Source organism: Cydia fagiglandana, chromosome 20, assembly GCF_963556715.1.
Source record: "Cydia fagiglandana chromosome 20, ilCydFagi1.1, whole genome shotgun sequence".
NCBI lineage: Eukaryota > Metazoa > Arthropoda > Insecta > Lepidoptera > Tortricidae > Cydia > Cydia fagiglandana.
This window is the reverse complement of record NC_085951.1, coordinates 14,814,897-14,833,413: the sequence shown is the minus strand read 5'-3', so window position 1 is coordinate 14,833,413 and position 18,517 is coordinate 14,814,897. Positions and strand designations below refer to the sequence as shown.

General features: G+C 39.6%; 4 protein-coding genes across 4 annotated transcripts in view; 2 read left to right on the top strand and 2 right to left on the bottom strand.

Annotated features, from left to right (window-relative positions):
• The window catches only part of LOC134674703 (nucleoredoxin-like), a 68,751-nt gene extending 53,588 nt beyond the window's left edge, over positions 1–15,163 (top strand). The window contains exons 4-7 of the mRNA XM_063532828.1: positions 10,184–10,388; positions 11,305–11,395; positions 11,575–11,778; positions 14,946–15,163. Of these exons, the coding sequence (XP_063388898.1) occupies positions 10,184–10,388; positions 11,305–11,395; positions 11,575–11,778; positions 14,946–15,163 (718 nt within the window). The remainder of the gene's footprint in view (positions 1–10,183; positions 10,389–11,304; positions 11,396–11,574; positions 11,779–14,945) is intronic.
• On the bottom strand, positions 822–4,659 carry LOC134674649 (uncharacterized). Its single transcript, XM_063532769.1, has 2 exons — positions 1,369–4,659; positions 822–1,282 (listed from the first exon to the last, which is right to left on the bottom strand). The coding sequence occupies exon 1, from the start codon at positions 4,628–4,630 to the stop codon at positions 1,424–1,426; it is 3,207 nt and encodes a 1,068-aa protein (XP_063388839.1). The 5' UTR covers positions 4,631–4,659; the 3' UTR covers positions 822–1,282; positions 1,369–1,423.
• On the bottom strand, positions 5,501–7,218 carry LOC134674650 (uncharacterized). Its single transcript, XM_063532770.1, has 2 exons — positions 5,725–7,218; positions 5,501–5,626 (listed from the first exon to the last, which is right to left on the bottom strand). Exons 1-2 carry the CDS (start codon positions 6,896–6,898, stop codon positions 5,583–5,585), a joined length of 1,218 nt encoding a protein of 405 aa, XP_063388840.1. The 5' UTR covers positions 6,899–7,218; the 3' UTR covers positions 5,501–5,582.
• Positions 15,164–16,571: 1,408 nt separating the features above from the next.
• Positions 16,572–18,193, top strand: LOC134674648 (ATP-dependent RNA helicase WM6). Its single transcript, XM_063532768.1, has one exon. The coding sequence runs from the start codon at positions 16,716–16,718 to the stop codon at positions 17,991–17,993; it is 1,278 nt and encodes a 425-aa protein (XP_063388838.1). The 5' UTR covers positions 16,572–16,715; the 3' UTR covers positions 17,994–18,193.
• Positions 18,194–18,517: the final 324 nt, after the last annotated feature.

Here is an 18,517-nt window from a genome sequence, read left to right as displayed (position 1 = left end):
CCATAAATAGCAAATCATTTTGAGAGTTCTAAAAAGGAAACTAAAAGGAAAGTAGGACCCTATTTTGCACATATTTATGATTTTCATGTGTTTGCAATATTGTTCTAATGAAAGTGTACAATTTTTATAAAGTAGATATTCATAGGTACTTACATGCTATGTACCTAGTTCAAAGAAGTTCAAAAATAATATTGGTAATTAATGGTTCTTATGTAGAATAAAATTAAAAGGTATTTTTTAATACCAGACAATGACAAGACAAGTTTAGTGCTGCCCATCTGATATTAAGCACTGCAGCCTACAGGCAACTAGCGGAGTTACAAATAGCCAACAGTGCATTTTTGGGAGCACTGGAAACCGGAGCGTCAAGAACAGGTAGGTATAGAATCCAACCTGGATAACTATACTGAATAATTAGTTGACATAAATGAAACTTTCATTCTATGAAGTTCAGCTTACGTCAACTAATTATTGATAACATGATGGTGACTATAATTTAATGCAATATTTTTACCTGGAGGCCAAATCGTTATGCTCAAAGCCAATATTGAGCAAACTGCTTATGCAATGACTGCATATACCGGTGACTTCTTCAGATTTTTCATTACTTTATCAGACTGACAGAGTGCACACTTCTTTTACCTGTAAATAAGTTGATACTTTTAAGTAGTGCCTACTTACCTGTGATATTTATTAAACACAGTTGTTTAAATATGTCTATAAAACAAGTTAACTGTAGTAAATATTATGATCTCATTAGGTATAATGGTAAGTTATTCAATAGCAAACTATGAACGAGATTGATGTACTCTTACAGGTGTCGTGACGTCTATACATATGCAAGGTTGACAACCAAAGTATCAACCATGCCTGAGTTCTAACGAGACATAACGACAAGATATATATCTGAAAATATACAACATAATACTACAGAGTGAGAGATGAAGTGATTTCCAAATTTATACTCATTTTAGATTCTGATACAACGTAAATTCTATTCTGATTGTTTGGCGGAGATTCTTTCTCCGCCGCGGGCCTCCACAACTCCCCTTATAGCCCGACCCTGTCCACTCACAACCATTTGGCTTATTCTTGGCTGTTTCTATTCTAATTCTCATTCTTCATTCTTAATTATCCCTTCATCTCTCTAATACAATCACAGATGAGACTATATTTCTAACACTCACCGATTTAAACCCGCAGGTCTTCTTTCTTTCTATTCAACTTACTTCCCGCCACGCGAACATTGTTCCGTTGGGGAAAAAATCTCTTCTTCCTCCTACTGTCAAAGATTCGTTAACCGTTTTAAAAACATTCTGTCAGTGCTGCCAGTATAAACAATTAAAACTGTCCAAGGCATACACTTACCTGCTATTTTGTTGAGGATCGCGTACGTCGCGACATTCCCCAGCGGCGCGAGTTTCTATAGCAGGGCTATCAGCTGGCTAGTCCATTGGGCAATCCTTTCTCTCGCCCGGACAGCAGCTGCTCTCCTAATTCTTTCTTCATTCGCATTTGACACAGTTTCTACTCTCTCTACCTCTTCGTCACCTTCAGTCACCACGTTAGCACGCTCAACACTGCCATTTCTCTGCACACGTTCTACGGGAGTGAGCATTTCGTCTGAACCATTGGTTTCCAATCTAACATCATCCTCTACTGCAATTTCTTGTGGCATCTGTTCTGTTGATTCCCTTTCAGGACATCTGGTTTCTCTTTCAGATATCTCTGGGATTTCCTGTAGTGAAGATTCCTCTGTCTCCCTTACATCTGGATTTTCTAGGATTCTTTCTTCGGTTCTTGGATCTTCTAGTGTATCTTCTTCCACCTCTAGTGGATATAAGTGACCTATCGACCTTATAAATTCCTTTCCTTCAACATTGACCTTTGCAACTCTGCACTCTCCGTCGGCACCTCGTTCTAAACTGATGATCTTTCCCACCTTCCAGTTCTCTCTATTTTTAGAGTCACCTTTAATCTGGACTATGTCACCAATATGAGGGCTTTGGTTAGTTTTAACTCGGGGTTCCTTGTGTGAATGTTGGTACCTTTCACGTAGACTGCAAAGGTATTGTCCCAGAAACATTCTTTTAAATTCTTCTAGGATCACTCTACCCTTCTTCCATCCTTCAATTAGATTTTCTTTTGTGACTGTACCACCTGGATGAGGATTTTGTATAGAAGGTTCAATCGCTATACATTTCCCGTAGGTTAGAAAGTCTGCCGGCCGTAAAACATATTCTATATCAGACCCAACACAAGTAAGTGGACGTGAGTTCGCCACAGCTTCGATTTCTTTCACAACTGTACCTAGCTGTGAGTCATTTAGAACTCTCTTCTCTAAGGTTCTCTTCATGCAATTCTTCACAACGCCGACCAGCCTTTCATAAAACCCTCCATGCCATGGACTGAGCTGAGGGATAAATTTCCACCTTATCTTATTGTCCACGAAGTATGTGTTCGTCAATAATTCTGCAGTTAATTTAAACTGTAATGCATTGTCCGAGACTATGAGTTCTGGTTTTCCTCGTGTAGATATGAATCTTCTCATTGCAAGTAAACATTCCTCTGCAGTTAAATCCTTAACTACTTCCATGTGAATTGCGCGTACAGCCAGACATGTATACAGACAAATCCATCTTTTTCTCATGTGTCCGTCCTCCGTGACAAAGATTGGCCCGAAATAGTCGATTCCGGTATATGTGAAAGGAGCACTATAATTAGCACGTTCTGCTGGCAGTGCTGGTGTGGGCGGAAGTTTGTAGGGACCACCTCCGTGTTTAATACACTGCTGGCATTTTCTAATTATTCGCTGGACCTTAGCTCTTCCTTGAGGAATCCAGTATTTCTGGCGAATAATGCTTAGTGTATGTGGGGCTCCCACATGGTAGTACTTCTGATGAGTCTCCAGGATCAGTCTGTCTGTAAATTCTGAGTTCTTAGGTATCAGTATCGGATATTTGGTGTCATATGAACACATTGTGTTCATAAGCCGACCTTTACATCTTAATAATCCATCCATATCCACAAATAGTCCTAAATTCCTTGATAGGCTTGTTTTCTTTCCTGCTGCCTCTTGTGGAAAGTATAATTTTTGTAAATTCTTTATCTCTGTGCAATTTGTATCAACCCCGGTAGCCGAAACCTGCATCTGGCCATTGTCTTCTATATTCTCTATATGTATTGTCATTCCTTCCGTATTTTCCTGTTCTATGGTTCCTCCGATTGATTCTTCTGCTTGAGATGATAGGTCCATCTCCATGGTATCCGTTGTCGAATCGGTTCCTGCGAAAAGAGCTGACTGGCTGTGTTCTTGCAACTTCGGCCAGCCCTCCTCACTCAGCGAAAGAAATTGAGGTCCATTGAACCACAATTCCTTCTTCGTGTGCCAAAGTTCCGGTCGTGTTGCTAGATCTGCAGGGTTCAATTCTGTATTGACATATCTAGGCTCTATATCTTTATTTTGTTTAATTTCGTTTATTCTTCTGCAGACGAATGGCGGCAATAACTTTTCTGATTTCATCCAGTATAAAACTATCTCACTGTCGGACCAAAGGCATAGTCGTTTCAACTCTATTCTAAGGGTGCTCTTTACATAAGTTAAGAGTCGCTTTCCGATGACAAATCCAAGTAATTCTAATTTTGGTATTTTGAGGTCTTCTGTGTGGTTTATCGGGGTAACCCGAGATTTAGCCATGATGAACATCACTTTAGTGCTCTTTTCTTTCTTATTTACTAACCTCAGATATACTACAGCTGAGTAGGCTCTTTTAGATGCATCAGTGAAGCAATGAAGTTCACATTCTGTGTCTTCATTTGGTGACAGGCCAACATGTCTAGGAATTTCTATTTCAGCCGCAGTCTTTATAGCACTTACTGCCTTCTGCCATTCTTCCTCTAAGTCCTCTGGCAATTGAGAATCCCATTTTTCTTTCCTTTTCCATAATTCTTGAAGGAGGAGCTTCGCAGGCAAAATTAAGGGTGCCGCTAATCCGCAAGGATCATATAATGAAGCAAGAGTTCGCAATATTCCTCGTTTTGTTGTAGTTGTTTTGTCTTGCTTTGTGTCTGAGAGCACATCACCTACCCTTAGCTTCAGTGTATCCTTTCCCATGTGCCAGTTGAGTCCTAATACCTTTGTTGATTCAGTGTCTTTTGATCGAAACTGTTTTGGTATACTTTTCAACAATAGTTTGTTGTTGGATGTCCATTCTCTTATATTCATCGACAATTCTGTGAACGTCGCCCTAGTCTTGTTTACAAGATCACGAGCTTCCTCTAACGTGTCTGTTCCAGTGACTAGGTTGTCCACGTAGGTTCTTTCTGCTATTTTCGACATAAGGTTCTGGTCCCCCTTTGACAAATGATGTCGAATTGTAGCCGTCAACAAAAATGGGCTAGATATTACCCCAAACGGGACACGACAGAAGCGCAGATGGAGAAGGTTCTTCTCAGTCACTCCTTGTTTGGGGTCTTTAAGCCATAAAAACCTGGTCACGTCTCTATCCTCCTGTTGTAACCCTACTTGAAGAAAGGCCTTTTCAACATCTGCTGTTATTCCAATTTTGTTGACTCTGAATCTCAAAAGGAGAGCGGTCAAGTCTTCAAGCATCGAAGGTCCTCTGTACATGCATTCATTGAGGCTCTTACTATTCTTAAGTTTAGCTGAACCATCGTACACCACACGCCCTTTCTTTCCCTTTGGAAGGATAATATGATGGGCAAGATAGTGAACAGGATGTGTCTTAGAATCAATTTCCGAAGGATCTATAACTTCTATAACCCCTGCGGCCAGTTGTTCTTTCAGAATGCTTTCATACTCTTCCATGGCATCTTGTTCTAATCTTCTAATTAAGCTCGACAGTCTCCCATAAGCAAGACCATAATTAGTGGGCAAGTCAGGTGGGTATATTATCCAGGGCCACTTCACCTGATATCTCTTATCCTCATATTTGACCGTTTCGTTAAAATGTTTGATTGCTTCTTCCTCTCTAGTTATTTTAGGAGAGTCTACAATCCCAATACTTTCTAAGGCCCAAAGAAACCTGATGTCTGGTTCCCGGAGTGGCAAGTCTGGTGTTACAAAATAGGGTATTACTGAATCTTGGCATTGGCAGTACATGATGACAGATAGTGTATTGTTATTCTCTTCTTGTAGGACCTTGCCGGCAATTGTCCAGCCAAAATCTGTGTTAATTAAATATAAGTGATCCTTCAGCAATATCATTTCTTTTCTGTAAAATGAATAACAATAGTCACCACCTATCAAAAGTTGTGGCTCTTCACTAGCAGACCCGTCATCAGCTATAACATCTACTCCATGAATTCCATCCATACTCATGGGAGGACCAAGATAATTCGCTATACGGCGCACAATGTTTACTCGAATATCTCTTCTGATACCTCTTCTTGTTCTGATTTGGATGTCAGCGGATGGGCTGGAAATGTTAACGGGGTCGTCAGCACCGAAGACAAATACCATCAATTCATCTTCCTGATCTGCTGCTAAGTCAAGTTCTTGTGCAAGCTTCCTGGTAATATAGCTGCGACCACTGCCATTGTCAAGAATCAGTCTTCGTGTCTTAGTCTTTTTTGAGTTCTTCTGCCCCACCTCCACTATTGCCGTCTGTGGGTAAGAACAATTATTATGTTTAATATTGATGTCATTATTTTTAGATGATGACACAGATGCCATAGATAATTCTATATTATTATTACTCCTACCTGGCTTTTGTGGACATAAAGCTTGATTATGACTTCCTTTGCAGAAGTAGCACGGCTTCCTATTGTGGCATGTTGTTGCTCTATGCCCTTCCTTGAAGCAAGTGTAACATCTTTTGCCGAGCTTCTTTTTCCTATCATTTATATCCTTAACCACTGTGCAGGATGCATTGTAGTGCTCGCCTTGGCAAAAAATGCAAGCCATCTTAGCTTTCTTATTTTTCGACGTCTTTTCCGTGTCAGGTAGTTTTCTTTTAAGGGTTCCTTTTTTGTGTGATATCCTCCTGCTATCCGGCCTCCCTTTCCGCTGGTAGGCAGAAATATGTAGTGCAGCTGTGGAGATTTTTTCACTACTACTTGGAACTTCTTTCGCAATCTCCATTGCTGTAATTATTTTTTGGAGACCGCTTCGTATGTTATCTATGTTGTCTGTCAATGTTAACAGGTGCAACTCATAAACCACCTTCTCTGGGAATTTGGACAATATAGCCGATCTTAAATGGTTACCATTTATGACTTCCCCTAAGCTTTGGAGAATTCTCAAATGCCTCTCTACTATGTTGAAATTCGTTCTACAGTCTGTGGCATTATACGCTGCTCTTTGAAGGTTGTTGATGGCATCGTAGTGCGCATCAATTACCTTTTGCTGGTTCCCAAATCTTTCTTTTAGAATTCCTAATGTTACGTCATAATTCTTTGCTGTTATACCGAGGCCCTCCACTGTCTGAAGAGCCTCCCCTTCCAGGCAGCCGAGAAGATATGCCATCTTTTCAGAATCTGGTAAGTCCTTGTCATGTACATTACTCTTATATCTATCCCAAAATTCGGCCCACCTAAGAGTATCTCCTTTAAAAGTTGGTAACGTGAGTTTCGGCAGTTTGGCTGTGCTCTTTGTGACCGAAGAGTGACCTTTTATAAGACCTTTCATCTCTACTTTCCATTCTTCTGCTTGAAACTGCGTCTGGGTGAACATTTTCAAACTTTCGCTTGATGTTCGACTACTTTTCTCCAAATAAAAATGAATTTCATCCGTCAGTTTGGAATTGCACTCCTCAACCTTTTGGATCTGCTTATTGAGATCATCTTCAGTGACAGTTTCCATGGCGGCGCTTTGCTTCAACAAGTTGGCTAGCCGCTCATGGATGAGCTCCAGACGAACTAGCATGGCGTCATCCATTTTGAACGTACTGAAAGTAAATAATACCTTACAATCCTACGCCTATTGTAATTCTTGTTTCATTTGTATAACGTTTGCCAAACTAGCGTGGTACTGGATTCTTATAAGAAACTTAGAGAAAACTTACGTTTATATCCTTGCTTCCTTTGATTATCCACAAATATGCCTATAGCACAATAATGGCCCAGTGTATCTTCCGTGGTTAACTATACTTATTACGCTTTCACGATAAGATTACTTACAATACAATAACCACTAATCTAAATAACGCTTGCAAACAATAACAATCTTAGCCAAGCCATGTTTTTTCTTTTTTCTTTTCTTTTTCTATACTTTTATCACGATTGCGAACATTCATACCCTGACTTCAGACCAAACATTTTCATACAAAACATCCGTCTGAAGTTATCCTTAGATTAAAAGAGCGCCAAAGCTGACAAGTACGTTTCCATTTACAAATCCATATGTCATCTGGTAATCGGCCTTAATAACCAATAACATAACCTTAATTTCTAAATTGGCCAATAAGAAACGCTTAGATCTTGTTAGGATAAATTTATGGTAACAAGAACAAACCATCACACTGCTGCCAACCTAACGAACATGAGGCGTTTTTTCGCCTACAACTCTTATCGATTTTTATATCGACTTCACACTCTCCAACACCTGTGACATTTTACTTTACACTTATACATCGTTACGTATATCGCATCATTTCAAAATACAATAATTAGCTGGTAAATACATCAAATAAATTCACAATTAAATAAAACACACATTTTCCTTTTGTATTTATTGTTTTCTTTTGTATATTATATTAATGAGCCCGAGCTAGGATTCCTAGCATAGGGTTCTTCTAAATGACAACAAAAATATATACGTTCTATTAATGTGAGACCAAACTAGGATTCCTAGGCTATGGACTCTGTACCTCATGTATGTCTAACTGTGAAACGTACATCTAACTTCTGAGTCTTTCTATGAGTTTCTAGGTCTCCACCGTTCTATGAGTTTCTAGGTCTCCACCGTGCTGTGAGTTTCTAGGTCTCCACCGTGCTGTGAGTTTCTAGGTCTCCACCGTCCTATGAGTTTCTAGGTCTCCACCGTCCTGTGAGTTTCTAGGTCTCCACCGTTCTGTTCTAACACCTTTCCGTTCTACCTCGGAGCCTCCCGAGCCAAACGAAAAGGTATAAGTTCTACTGTACATGCTTCGCTTACTAATAATATGCTCGCACAGCATCTCCTCCAATTTGTCGTGACGTCTATACATATGCAAGGTTGACAACCAAAGTATCAACCATGCCTGAGTTCTAACGAGACATAACGACAAGATATATATCTGAAAATATACAACATAATACTACAGAGTGAGAGATGAAGTGATTTCCAAATTTATACTCATTTTAGATTCTGATACAACGTAAATTCTATTCTGATTGTTTGGCGGAGATTCTTTCTCCGCCGCGGGCCTCCACAACTCCCCTTATAGCCCGACCCTGTCCACTCACAACCATTTGGCTTATTCTTGGCTGTTTCTATTCTAATTCTCATTCTTCATTCTTAATTATCCCTTCATCTCTCTAATACAATCACAGATGAGACTATATTTCTAACACTCACCGATTTAAACCCGCAGGTCTTCTTTCTTTCTATTCAACTTACTTCCCGCCACGCGAACATTGTTCCGTTGGGGAAAAAATCTCTTCTTCCTCCTACTGTCAAAGATTCGTTAACCGTTTTAAAAACATTCTGTCAGTGCTGCCAGTATAAACAATTAAAACTGTCCAAGGCATACACTTACCTGCTATTTTGTTGAGGATCGCGTACGTCGCGACAACAGGGTCTATAATATTATATAGGTAGGTATAAATGTGCGCCAGAAATTCAATTGAATTTAAGTTTGCGAAATGCGAACACCCTGATCTTAAATTAATAAATAGAACGCTCTAATATTACTTGCCAAGCCAAACTTGGTTTCGAAAATTAAATGCGATTGTATGGCGCGCAATGAAGCTGGCCGCCATAGATTTAAGTGAATCTGAGGGTTTACCTAGCTATTTCTCCAAACGCCTAATAGCTGTGAGGGAGGAACTAGCTCCGTTTATGATGCATTTTTCCGACTACGCGATCATAGAATTCTGTTGCCATCGATATTTTGGTTAAACGAAAATCACCATACACAAAATCACATAAACAACTTATAAAAAACGGGATATTTAGGTTTCGCGCCATTTTCGTACTATATCCAGATATCTAATACGTAATTAATTGCACATATTCAAGTTGTTTTTCATTCACATTTGGAATTTTAACCAAAACGTACTCTTTCCTCTTGCTCTTGTGATTCTTGCCAAAATCAGCTGTTTTGTGACCGCCATCTTGTAAAATAGCAGATAATAAACAGATAAAGAAGGGTCCTCGGCTCCGTAACTTTCCGAGGATTTAATAAAGAGATGATCAACTGTTTAGCGCTAAAAAGTGTTTATGAATCACGTTTTGTGACATCCGGTTATCAGCAACTGATGATCAATGCTCTAACTGTTTATGAATACGGCTGTAAATGTATACCTTACCTTCGGCTGTCTATAATGGGTATCAAGTACGAACACGAGATATCGATACATCCCTTATTAAAGCATAACATGCGACCCCGGCGGGACAACTCTTCACACGAAAACGGACGTAAATCTATGTTTAAAGCTAGTGTAATTCTAAACTTTATGCAGTTGTTGTAAGGTTCAATTTGGAATGGTATTGGTGTTGGTTTATAGTTTGGGGAGCGGATAGATATTGAAATGTTAATCCAGGTACACGTTTAATCTTTGTGTTCAGGTTGAACAGAGATTAGGATGAGAGACAGGACTGTTTTCAGGAGGTTTTTGTATTTAAAATCACCTGGAGCATGGATGTGATTATAGATATTCATGTCATACACTATTTATAAGCTTTTGCCCGTGATTTCGTAGAAGTTTATTTCTACCTACCCCTAACCACAGAATAAATAATAGTACTAGGTACAGAAGACTTCACTCTCTAACAAAACGCGTCTGTTACGATCAGGACAGATATGACCGCTAGGTGGCGACAGCGCCACGCCATAGCTAGCCACCAAAATTGGTGTAGAACGGATGTAATTTTAGCTACATATTGCAAAGCGACGAAATCGCGGAGAGAGTCGCGCCTGCCCTAACATATATCATGAAATTCCGCTTTCAATGTGATCCCAAGGATTACGTAGTTTTTATTTTTATTTACACATATTTAAATTGTGATAATTTGTTCCAGGAGCGAGCAATCCTTCACCCGCACAGTCCAGTCCGTGTCCTCGGTGGGCGCTCTCGCTGTGCCCTGGGACGCCGCCGAAGCCCGGGCGGCGCTCCCGGCGGCCCTGGGAGTCGCTGGGATCCCTGCCCTGGTCATCACGGACTCGGCAGGGAAGGTGCTGACTGTGAACGGAAGACAGCATCTTGCTGGAGATCCTTTAGGATTGGTAAGCATGATTACTTCAGAAACTGATATCTTTTTCGCAATTGTGAGTGCCCGAATTAGAAGCAAAATTAATTATTTCGGAATGGTATCACAAAGGCCTTTGACAGCCTTGTAATATAAGTTATATAAGCCAACAAACACGAATTACACGCTCCTAACACACGTACAGTCCTGCATTATTTTCTCATATTTATGTTACTCTTCGAAGTCCGCAAAAATATGTGACACGCTCTTATGGCTCTACACATAAGATCGTGTCAGATATTTTTGAGACCTTCGTTGTGTAATATAAATATATTAGGGGTCATCCATTAATTACGTCACACGTTTAGGGGGAGGGAGGGGGTCAAGAAAATGTGACATATTGTGACATGGGGGAGGGGGGAGACACAAACTTTGTGACGTCACTTTAACTTCATCAGTAACCGAAAATTTATTTAAATTATTTAGTTCGTTGTACATTTAAATAACAAGTTTTTAAAACGAAAATAGTTTTTAATCGTTTAATTTTCTTTCCTAAGAGGTTTTGGGTTATAAAATTACTAATATTTATATCGTAAAATATTTTGATAAAATATTAATAATACTTAGGTATTTACTTAATTCGATTTGGCGATTTCGTAGAAAAAATGTGACGTCACACGGGGGGAAGGGGTTTGCCAAAAAACCTAGAAATTGGTGTGACGTAATTAATGGATGACCCCTTATTGCAGGTTACATTAAATAACATTATACGCCGTTTTTACCCTACAAGTATTCTGTGAACAAGTATTCCCCATAGTGTTTCACCATATTTCAAAATAGAGTCAACGTAACCATGGTAAACTTTCATCTGTTTTTTTTTGTTTATAATGTTTGCGAGTTATAGCATGAAATATGAGCATTCAAGCATCATGTATGATATTGTTTATTTGCAGAACTTCCCTTGGGCGCAGCGGCCGGTGTCGGTGTTGACCGAACAGGCGCTGTTGAAGATGGCGCGACATCCCGCAGTCGTATTATTTATAGGTGAGATTTGACATCCGCTCCGCTGGGCGAGCTCGCTCCATCGTAGGCCACGTCTACGCCTCGGCTAGTCTGTGGCCATGAGTAAGCCCATTCATAATAATAATAAAAAAACTAAAATTTCAGTCTAAAGGTGCCAAAAAACTTCTGGGTTTTTAGAATGAAATTATTTTCATCCGCAGATGACGAAGATTCCGAGATAGAATTCGCCGAGTCCGTCCTCACGCCCTCAGCGGAGTCCTACTACGAGGAGTGCAGCATCCAGTTCCCAGGCTTTTGCCCGTACCAGACCTCCTCTGATGACGAGACCATGGACTTCGACTATCCCACGTCACGGGCTCAAAAGATTAAGAAGAAGCCGTTTAAACACGTCATGTTCTACATAGGTAAGTATCAGGGTTTTGTCCGTTCCGTACCAGACCTCCTCTATAACACTTTAAACTCTCGCGTTTTGTACACATATTCAATTACACAAACGGGTCTACCGCGATATAATTTCATTGTTTTTACCTTTAATTCCGACGTTTCAGCTGAGTTGCATCAGCTGTGGTCACGGAAAGACTGACGTCCCAACAAATGTCAACGGAGATATTAATAAAACAACACTAAACTACCCGAAATTAGTTTATAAAAATGTTCGGGGTAGACAAAGAAATTGCAGCTACCCGTTAAAGTTTAATGTTTATTGTCCACGGCACGACACACAACACTCACAGTATCCGTACACTGGTCCGAAGATATATCTGCTGGTTTCAACATTTGAATCACTGGTCCCCAAGTAGACGATAATTTGTAACCGTCCTCTCGATTGAAATTTTTAGGGTGTTTTTTTATTTCAATCGCCTCTCTCACAACACACAAGATAGAATGCAGTTGTGGAAGTGCGTACATTGGCCAAACAAAGCGCAGTATTCAAGAGAGGGTAAAGGAACACATAGCAGCTGTTAAAAATCGCCATGTAAACAAATCCGCAATAGCTGAGCACTTGCTGACAACAGGAACGAATCACTGGATTGAGCTACATAAACCCAAAGTCCTCTCCAACGAGCGACACTATTATCCGCGGATCGTGAGAGAGGCGATTGAAATCAAAAAACACCCTAAAAATTTCAATCGAGAGGACGGTTACAAATTATCGTCTACTTGGGGACCAGTGATTCAAATGTTGAAACCAGCAGATATATCTTCGGACCAGTGTACGGATACTGTGAGTGTTGTGTGTCGTGCCGTGGACAATAAACATTAAACTTTGACGGGTAGCTGCAATTTCTTTGTCTACCCCGAACATTTTTATAAACTAATTTCGGGTAGTTTAGTGTTGTTTTATTAATATCTCCGTTGACATTTGTTGGGACGTCAGTCTTTCCGTGACCACAGCTGATGCAACTCAGCTGAAACGTCGGAATTAAAGGTAAAAACAATGAAATTATATCGCGGTAGACCCGTTTGTGTAATTGAATATGCAGACCTCCTCTGATGACGAAACCATGGATTTCGACTATCCCACGTCGCGGGCTCACAAGATTAAGAAGAAGCCGTTTAAACACGTCAGGTTCTACATTGGTAAGTATCAGGGTTTGGTTCGTATCAGACCTCCTATGTTGAGGAGACCATGGACTTTGACTATCCCACGTCACGGGCTCACAAGATTAAGAAGAAACCGTTTAACCACGTCATGTTCTACATAGGTAAGTATCAGGGTTTGGTTCGTATCAGACCTCCTATGTTGAGGATACCATGGACTTTGACTATCCCACGTCACGTGGTCGTTAAGAAGAAGCCGTTTAAACACGTCATGTTCTACAGTGGTAAGTTGGTTATATGTATATAAGACTTCCAACAGAAGTAATATGGGACCTAAAGGATGAACAGCCATTAGATATCGAGGAGTGCAGCATCCAGTTCCCAGGGTTCTCTGCCCGTACCAGATCTCCTCTGATGACGATGACCAGAGATGTGAAAAATACTTTATAAAAAGTATTTAAATACAAAATACAAATATATAATGCCTCTCGTTAGTGTGATGAAAACGTCTCGTTTGTGTTTCACCAGGGCAAAAAGTTTGTTCTCCTCTCGTGCCTTGAAAACCCTCGCAACACTCAAGATTCCACTTTTTTAACCACTTGCTACGCTTGTGGTCATGTGCGACGTTACTAAACAGAAGATTCAACAGTTCCATGTTAAAAGAATGAGAGAGTTGCCAGGATTGTAACATCAGAAGAGATTGTAACTCCTACCTACATTACCTACCTACTATAAAGTATTTTGTATTTTGAAAATAGAAAATAGGTCCCAAAAACTATTTCAAATAAAATACAAAATAGTTTTCTTCAAAAAGTATTTAAATGTAAAATACAAAATAGGTATTTTGCATTTTGTATTTGCATTTTAAATACAAGTATTTTAAATAAGTCACATCTCTGACGATGACGATTAGGTAATTAATAATTTAATTAATTATCAGCCATAGAGTTGACTAGACGCTGACGCGAGATGCTAGTGTAGGGTCTCTCCTGTGGTCTCTCCTTAACAGTAGGTAGAGTTACACCAAGAAAAGTCAGCAACGATGAAACGAGCAGACGCAGTGCAAGTGTTATTTATACGTCATAATTTCATAGAAGTTTAACGTTTATATTAACACTTGCACTACGTGTTCTATCAAAATCGTTGCAGACTTTTCTTGGTCTAACTCTACCTAACGCCAAAACTACAGCTTGGCAAAAAAGAGTAGAAATTAAAAAGTGGCAACACTGTAGTGTCGTCCCGTTTTCTTATATAAATTGGTTTGAAAGGGACGACCAAGGCCCCTACGTTTTCTGTTCTCTTTCACGGCGCAGCAACTAATATCATTTCTCTCTCCTCGCTCTTTTAAAATGCCATTTGTTAAAAAAGGACAACCATACTGTTGACAAGGTGAACTTCAAATCAAGTGTTGCCTTTTTTGATGCATCCAGGCTGTGTATGTGTGCGTAAAAACGTGTATGTGTGCTCTTTTAGGGATGTGAAAAGTCGATTTTAATCATGTTATATATCGATAAACGCTACACAGCGGAACGAAATAGCTATTAATTGAAGCTTCAATATCTTCGTTAAACATATACATAATTGAAATGCTAATGAATAATAAATATATTAGAATATAATAAAATATTTCAATTATTGCGGAACACATATCTTAGTAGGTATTTATGTATTTTAATTAAATATCCGAACTTTCCCTTGGTTCCCTGCTGGGGCGTGACGATAAAATTGTGATCTGATAACCACAATAAAGAATAAAAGCGTTTTTGTTCATTTTAGATATCGTCAAACCTTTGAAGTAAAATTAAAATAGTAAGAAATGTCGATAGTTTATCGATATGACTTTATCGACATGGCTACAGCAAGGTGGTGTTAAATTGTTAATCGTACACTAAACAAAAGTGGCAACAGTGACAGCTCGCTGAGACACCGTCTCTATATATTATAAGTCTATGGGGACGACACAACAGTGTTACCACTTTAAAAATTTCTACTCTTTTTTGCCAAGCTGTAACTTGCTTACTTTCCCCAGGCATAGACGGCACGGAAGCCGCCGACATGCTCCGCGAACACGTCGGGCTGGACGACGCCGTGCCGCTGCTCACCGCCGTCGACTTCCCCAAGCGGCGCGCCGCCACCATGCGCGTCGGCGCCGCTATCACCGCCGACTCCACGCAGCACTTTCTCGACGCTTACTTGAGCGGTCAGGCGGCGTGCGTGCCTCTACAACCACAGACGGATAAATGTTAGATTTAATAGGAAAACTTGTCAGTCAAATGTTTTTGTTCGTTTGTAACTAGGGTTTCCATTTATGTGGATTTCTTATAAATCAACTCCGTAAACTTTGTAAGGACTGGAACCGAATCAAAAAGTAGCCCTGCAAAAAAAGTAAACCTGTGTTGTGTATAATAAAGTGATTACTACTACTACTACTACAAAAGCTTGTGGAGGGTGGGTTTCCGCCTAAAGTCTACTTTATGAAGAAAGACTACACCATAAAGTAACAATTTTTAGCTAAGCCCCATGTGCGTCGCCATTACCGCCAACTCCACCGAATAATTTCACGCATTTTTCAAATTCTTGGTTATTCCTCAAAAGTAACAAAAGCGAAGATGAGAAAGCATAGAAATATAACACAATTAAACAACTGATTACTGTAAAACCCTCGGCAAACCTAATCAAATAATCCCTTTACACCCGGACAATCAGCCGGCGATGCATTCAGGCGCAGAAATAGGTTCCCAAATCACCCTCAAAAGGGGCTTTACCGTACAATTTTTTCTGCTGCAGTGGCAACAAATGAAACTAACGTTTCCCCCTACTAAATGTTAGCGGTTTTGCGATGACAGCGCCACAGTTGCACGTATAAATAATTTTGTTCGACTATGAAAGATCTTCTCATTGTAGTTTAGCCCTAAGGGTTACAATTCACTTTATCACATTCAATTACAGTAATTTAGGATTCAATACAGCCGCTGGTTGTATTCAATTATGCAAAAGTAATGTAAGTTAAATGTTACAATCAAATTGAGTCAAGATTAACTTTGGAATTTTAAGAATATTGTTTTATATAAGGAAAAATCTTGGCTGTAATCATTTTAATAAATGAATTAATAGTTATATACGCTAGAAATGTTTTAATTAGAATTTCAGTATTATGTATGTCGAAAATAGTAGTGTTTCAAATAGTAAAATAAAATCTGAATGAAAAACAGTTTTGTGTAGGCATGTAGAATGCGATAGTTTTCATTAATGTTGTAGTTTTATTTAATAAGTTTTGTATTTTTGTAAAACTGTGATCATTTGTTTTTATGAAAATAAAATAATTACGCTCATAATATCATACTTTTTTTACCCCAAATTCAGGGTAATAATTTAACTGCTGCCGCCCTGAAGATGACATTTCCCCGCTAAAGTTACCACAATAAAATAAATATAATATTTCCAATATTTCAGCCAAAATATCCGGCAAATCCATAGGGCAAATCTAATTTGCTGCTATTTACTGACAAATTTGGTTTGACCAACTATGTTTTTTTTACTTCATTGTTAGAATTCAACAAAATAACTCACCTTTCGAACACTGTAAACAAAAGATTTAAAAGTCTATACGTGAATGGTAAGGTTTATAAGAAGCAAGATAGTAGAAATAACTAATTTTATATGGCAACACTCTTCTCACGACGCCGCCGACGCCATTATTGTGAAATCACAAAATTGTGTTTTTGAAAATAAAATTCACGTGTATTTAGCGTGAAAAACTTAAAAACACAGTTACCGTAATATACGTAATTAGTAAATCATGGCTGACAATGACGATCTTTTGGACTACGAAGACGAGGAGCAGGCAGAGCAGCAAACCGCCGACGGAGCGACGGAAGCGGCGCCAAAGAAAGAGGTTAAGGGATCCTACGTATCTATCCACAGCTCCGGCTTCAGAGATTTCTTGTTAAAACCCGAAATATTGCGAGCTATAGTCGATTGCGGTTTCGAGCATCCCTCAGAAGTGCAGCATGAATGTATTCCGCAGGCCGTCCTCGGTATGGATATCCTTTGCCAGGCCAAGTCCGGTATGGGTAAGACAGCTGTGTTTGTCTTAGCGACGCTTCAACAGATCGAGCCGTCGGAAAACCATGTGTACGTGCTCGTTATGTGCCACACTCGTGAGCTCGCGTTCCAAATCAGCAAAGAGTACGAGCGTTTCTCAAAATACATGGCTGGCGTGCGAGTTTCTGTGTTTTTCGGTGGAATGCCGATCCAGAAGGACGAGGAGGTGCTGAAGACAGCCTGCCCGCACATCGTCGTCGGCACGCCGGGCAGAATCCTGGCCCTAGTCAACAGCAAGAAGCTCAACCTGAAGCATTTGAAACACTTCATCTTGGACGAATGTGACAAAATGTTGGAGTCGCTCGACATGAGAAGAGACGTCCAGGAGATCTTCAGAAATACACCCCACGGGAAGCAAGTGATGATGTTCTCCGCTACATTGAGCAAGGAAATCAGGCCAGTGTGCAAGAAGTTCATGCAAGATCCTATGGAGGTGTACGTAGATGACGAAGCTAAGCTGACATTGCATGGTCTGCAGCAGCACTATGTTAAGCTAAAGGAGAACGAGAAGAACAAGAAACTGTTTGAGCTGCTGGATGTATTGGAATTTAACCAAGTAGTGATATTTGTGAAGTCTGTGCAGCGCTGCATAGCTCTAGCTCAATTGCTGACCGACCAGAACTTCCCTGCTATTGGAATCCATCGCAACATGACCCAGGACGAGCGTCTGTCCCGCTACCAACAATTCAAGGACTTCCAAAAGAGAATCCTTGTTGCTACTAATCTGTTTGGACGTGGCATGGATATTGAACGAGTCAACATAGTCTTCAATTACGATATGCCTGAAGATTCCGACACCTACCTGCATCGTGTGGCGCGCGCCGGACGATTCGGTACCAAAGGCCTGGCCATCACCATGGTATCTGACGAAGGTGACGCTAAGATCCTGAATGAAGTGCAAGACCGCTTCGATGTCAACATTACCGAGCTACCCGAAGAGATTGAGTTATCTACCTACATTGAAGGGCGATAGATTTAGCTTTCCATTCCATAATACCAATTTTGTAATTACCTAATCATAACTGTTTTCCTCACTACAGTGACTAGAATAAGTTGTTTGGTTTGTAAAAGTTACATCTACCTGAGTGTAGGGCCCCACGGTCAATACCTTTAAATTACTAATAGTAGAAATTAAGTAAATAAAGTTAATTAAAGTGACATTTGATATTGTGACTTCAGACTATTATTCAATCAATACCATACTTGAAATTTGTTGTATTTTGGAATTATGCTTTATAAAAATAAATAATCTTGCACAATGCATAACAATTTGGATCCAATCCAAAAAGCAACAAGTTTTCAGACACATTTACATTTATTAAAATTTGTACATTTAGTACCAAAATATTGAAATTAAAGATATTTTTCAAAATTATAGTATTTTATACATTTCAATAAAAATAATATATCACCTAATGTGTCATAACATAACAAAACATGCTAATTTCCACCTAAAAACAAAAAAAGTAACAGTATAAGTTATTTTATTGTTTTTTG

Bases quoted from the DNA above. Each gene is read 5' to 3' on its own strand.
- LOC134674649 (XM_063532769.1), bottom strand. From the start codon at position 4,630: ATGTACAGAGGACCTTCGATGCTTGAAGACTTGACCGCTCTCCTTTTG.
- LOC134674650 (XM_063532770.1), bottom strand. From the start codon at position 6,898: ATGGATGACGCCATGCTAGTTCGTCTGGAGCTCATCCATGAGCGGCTA. The intron at 5,627-5,724 runs GTAGGAGTAATA...TCTTACCCACAG, and splicing joins TTTATGTCCACAAAAGCCAG to ACGGCAATAGTGGAGGTGGG.
- LOC134674648 (XM_063532768.1), top strand. From the start codon at position 16,716: ATGGCTGACAATGACGATCTTTTGGACTACGAAGACGAGGAGCAGGCA.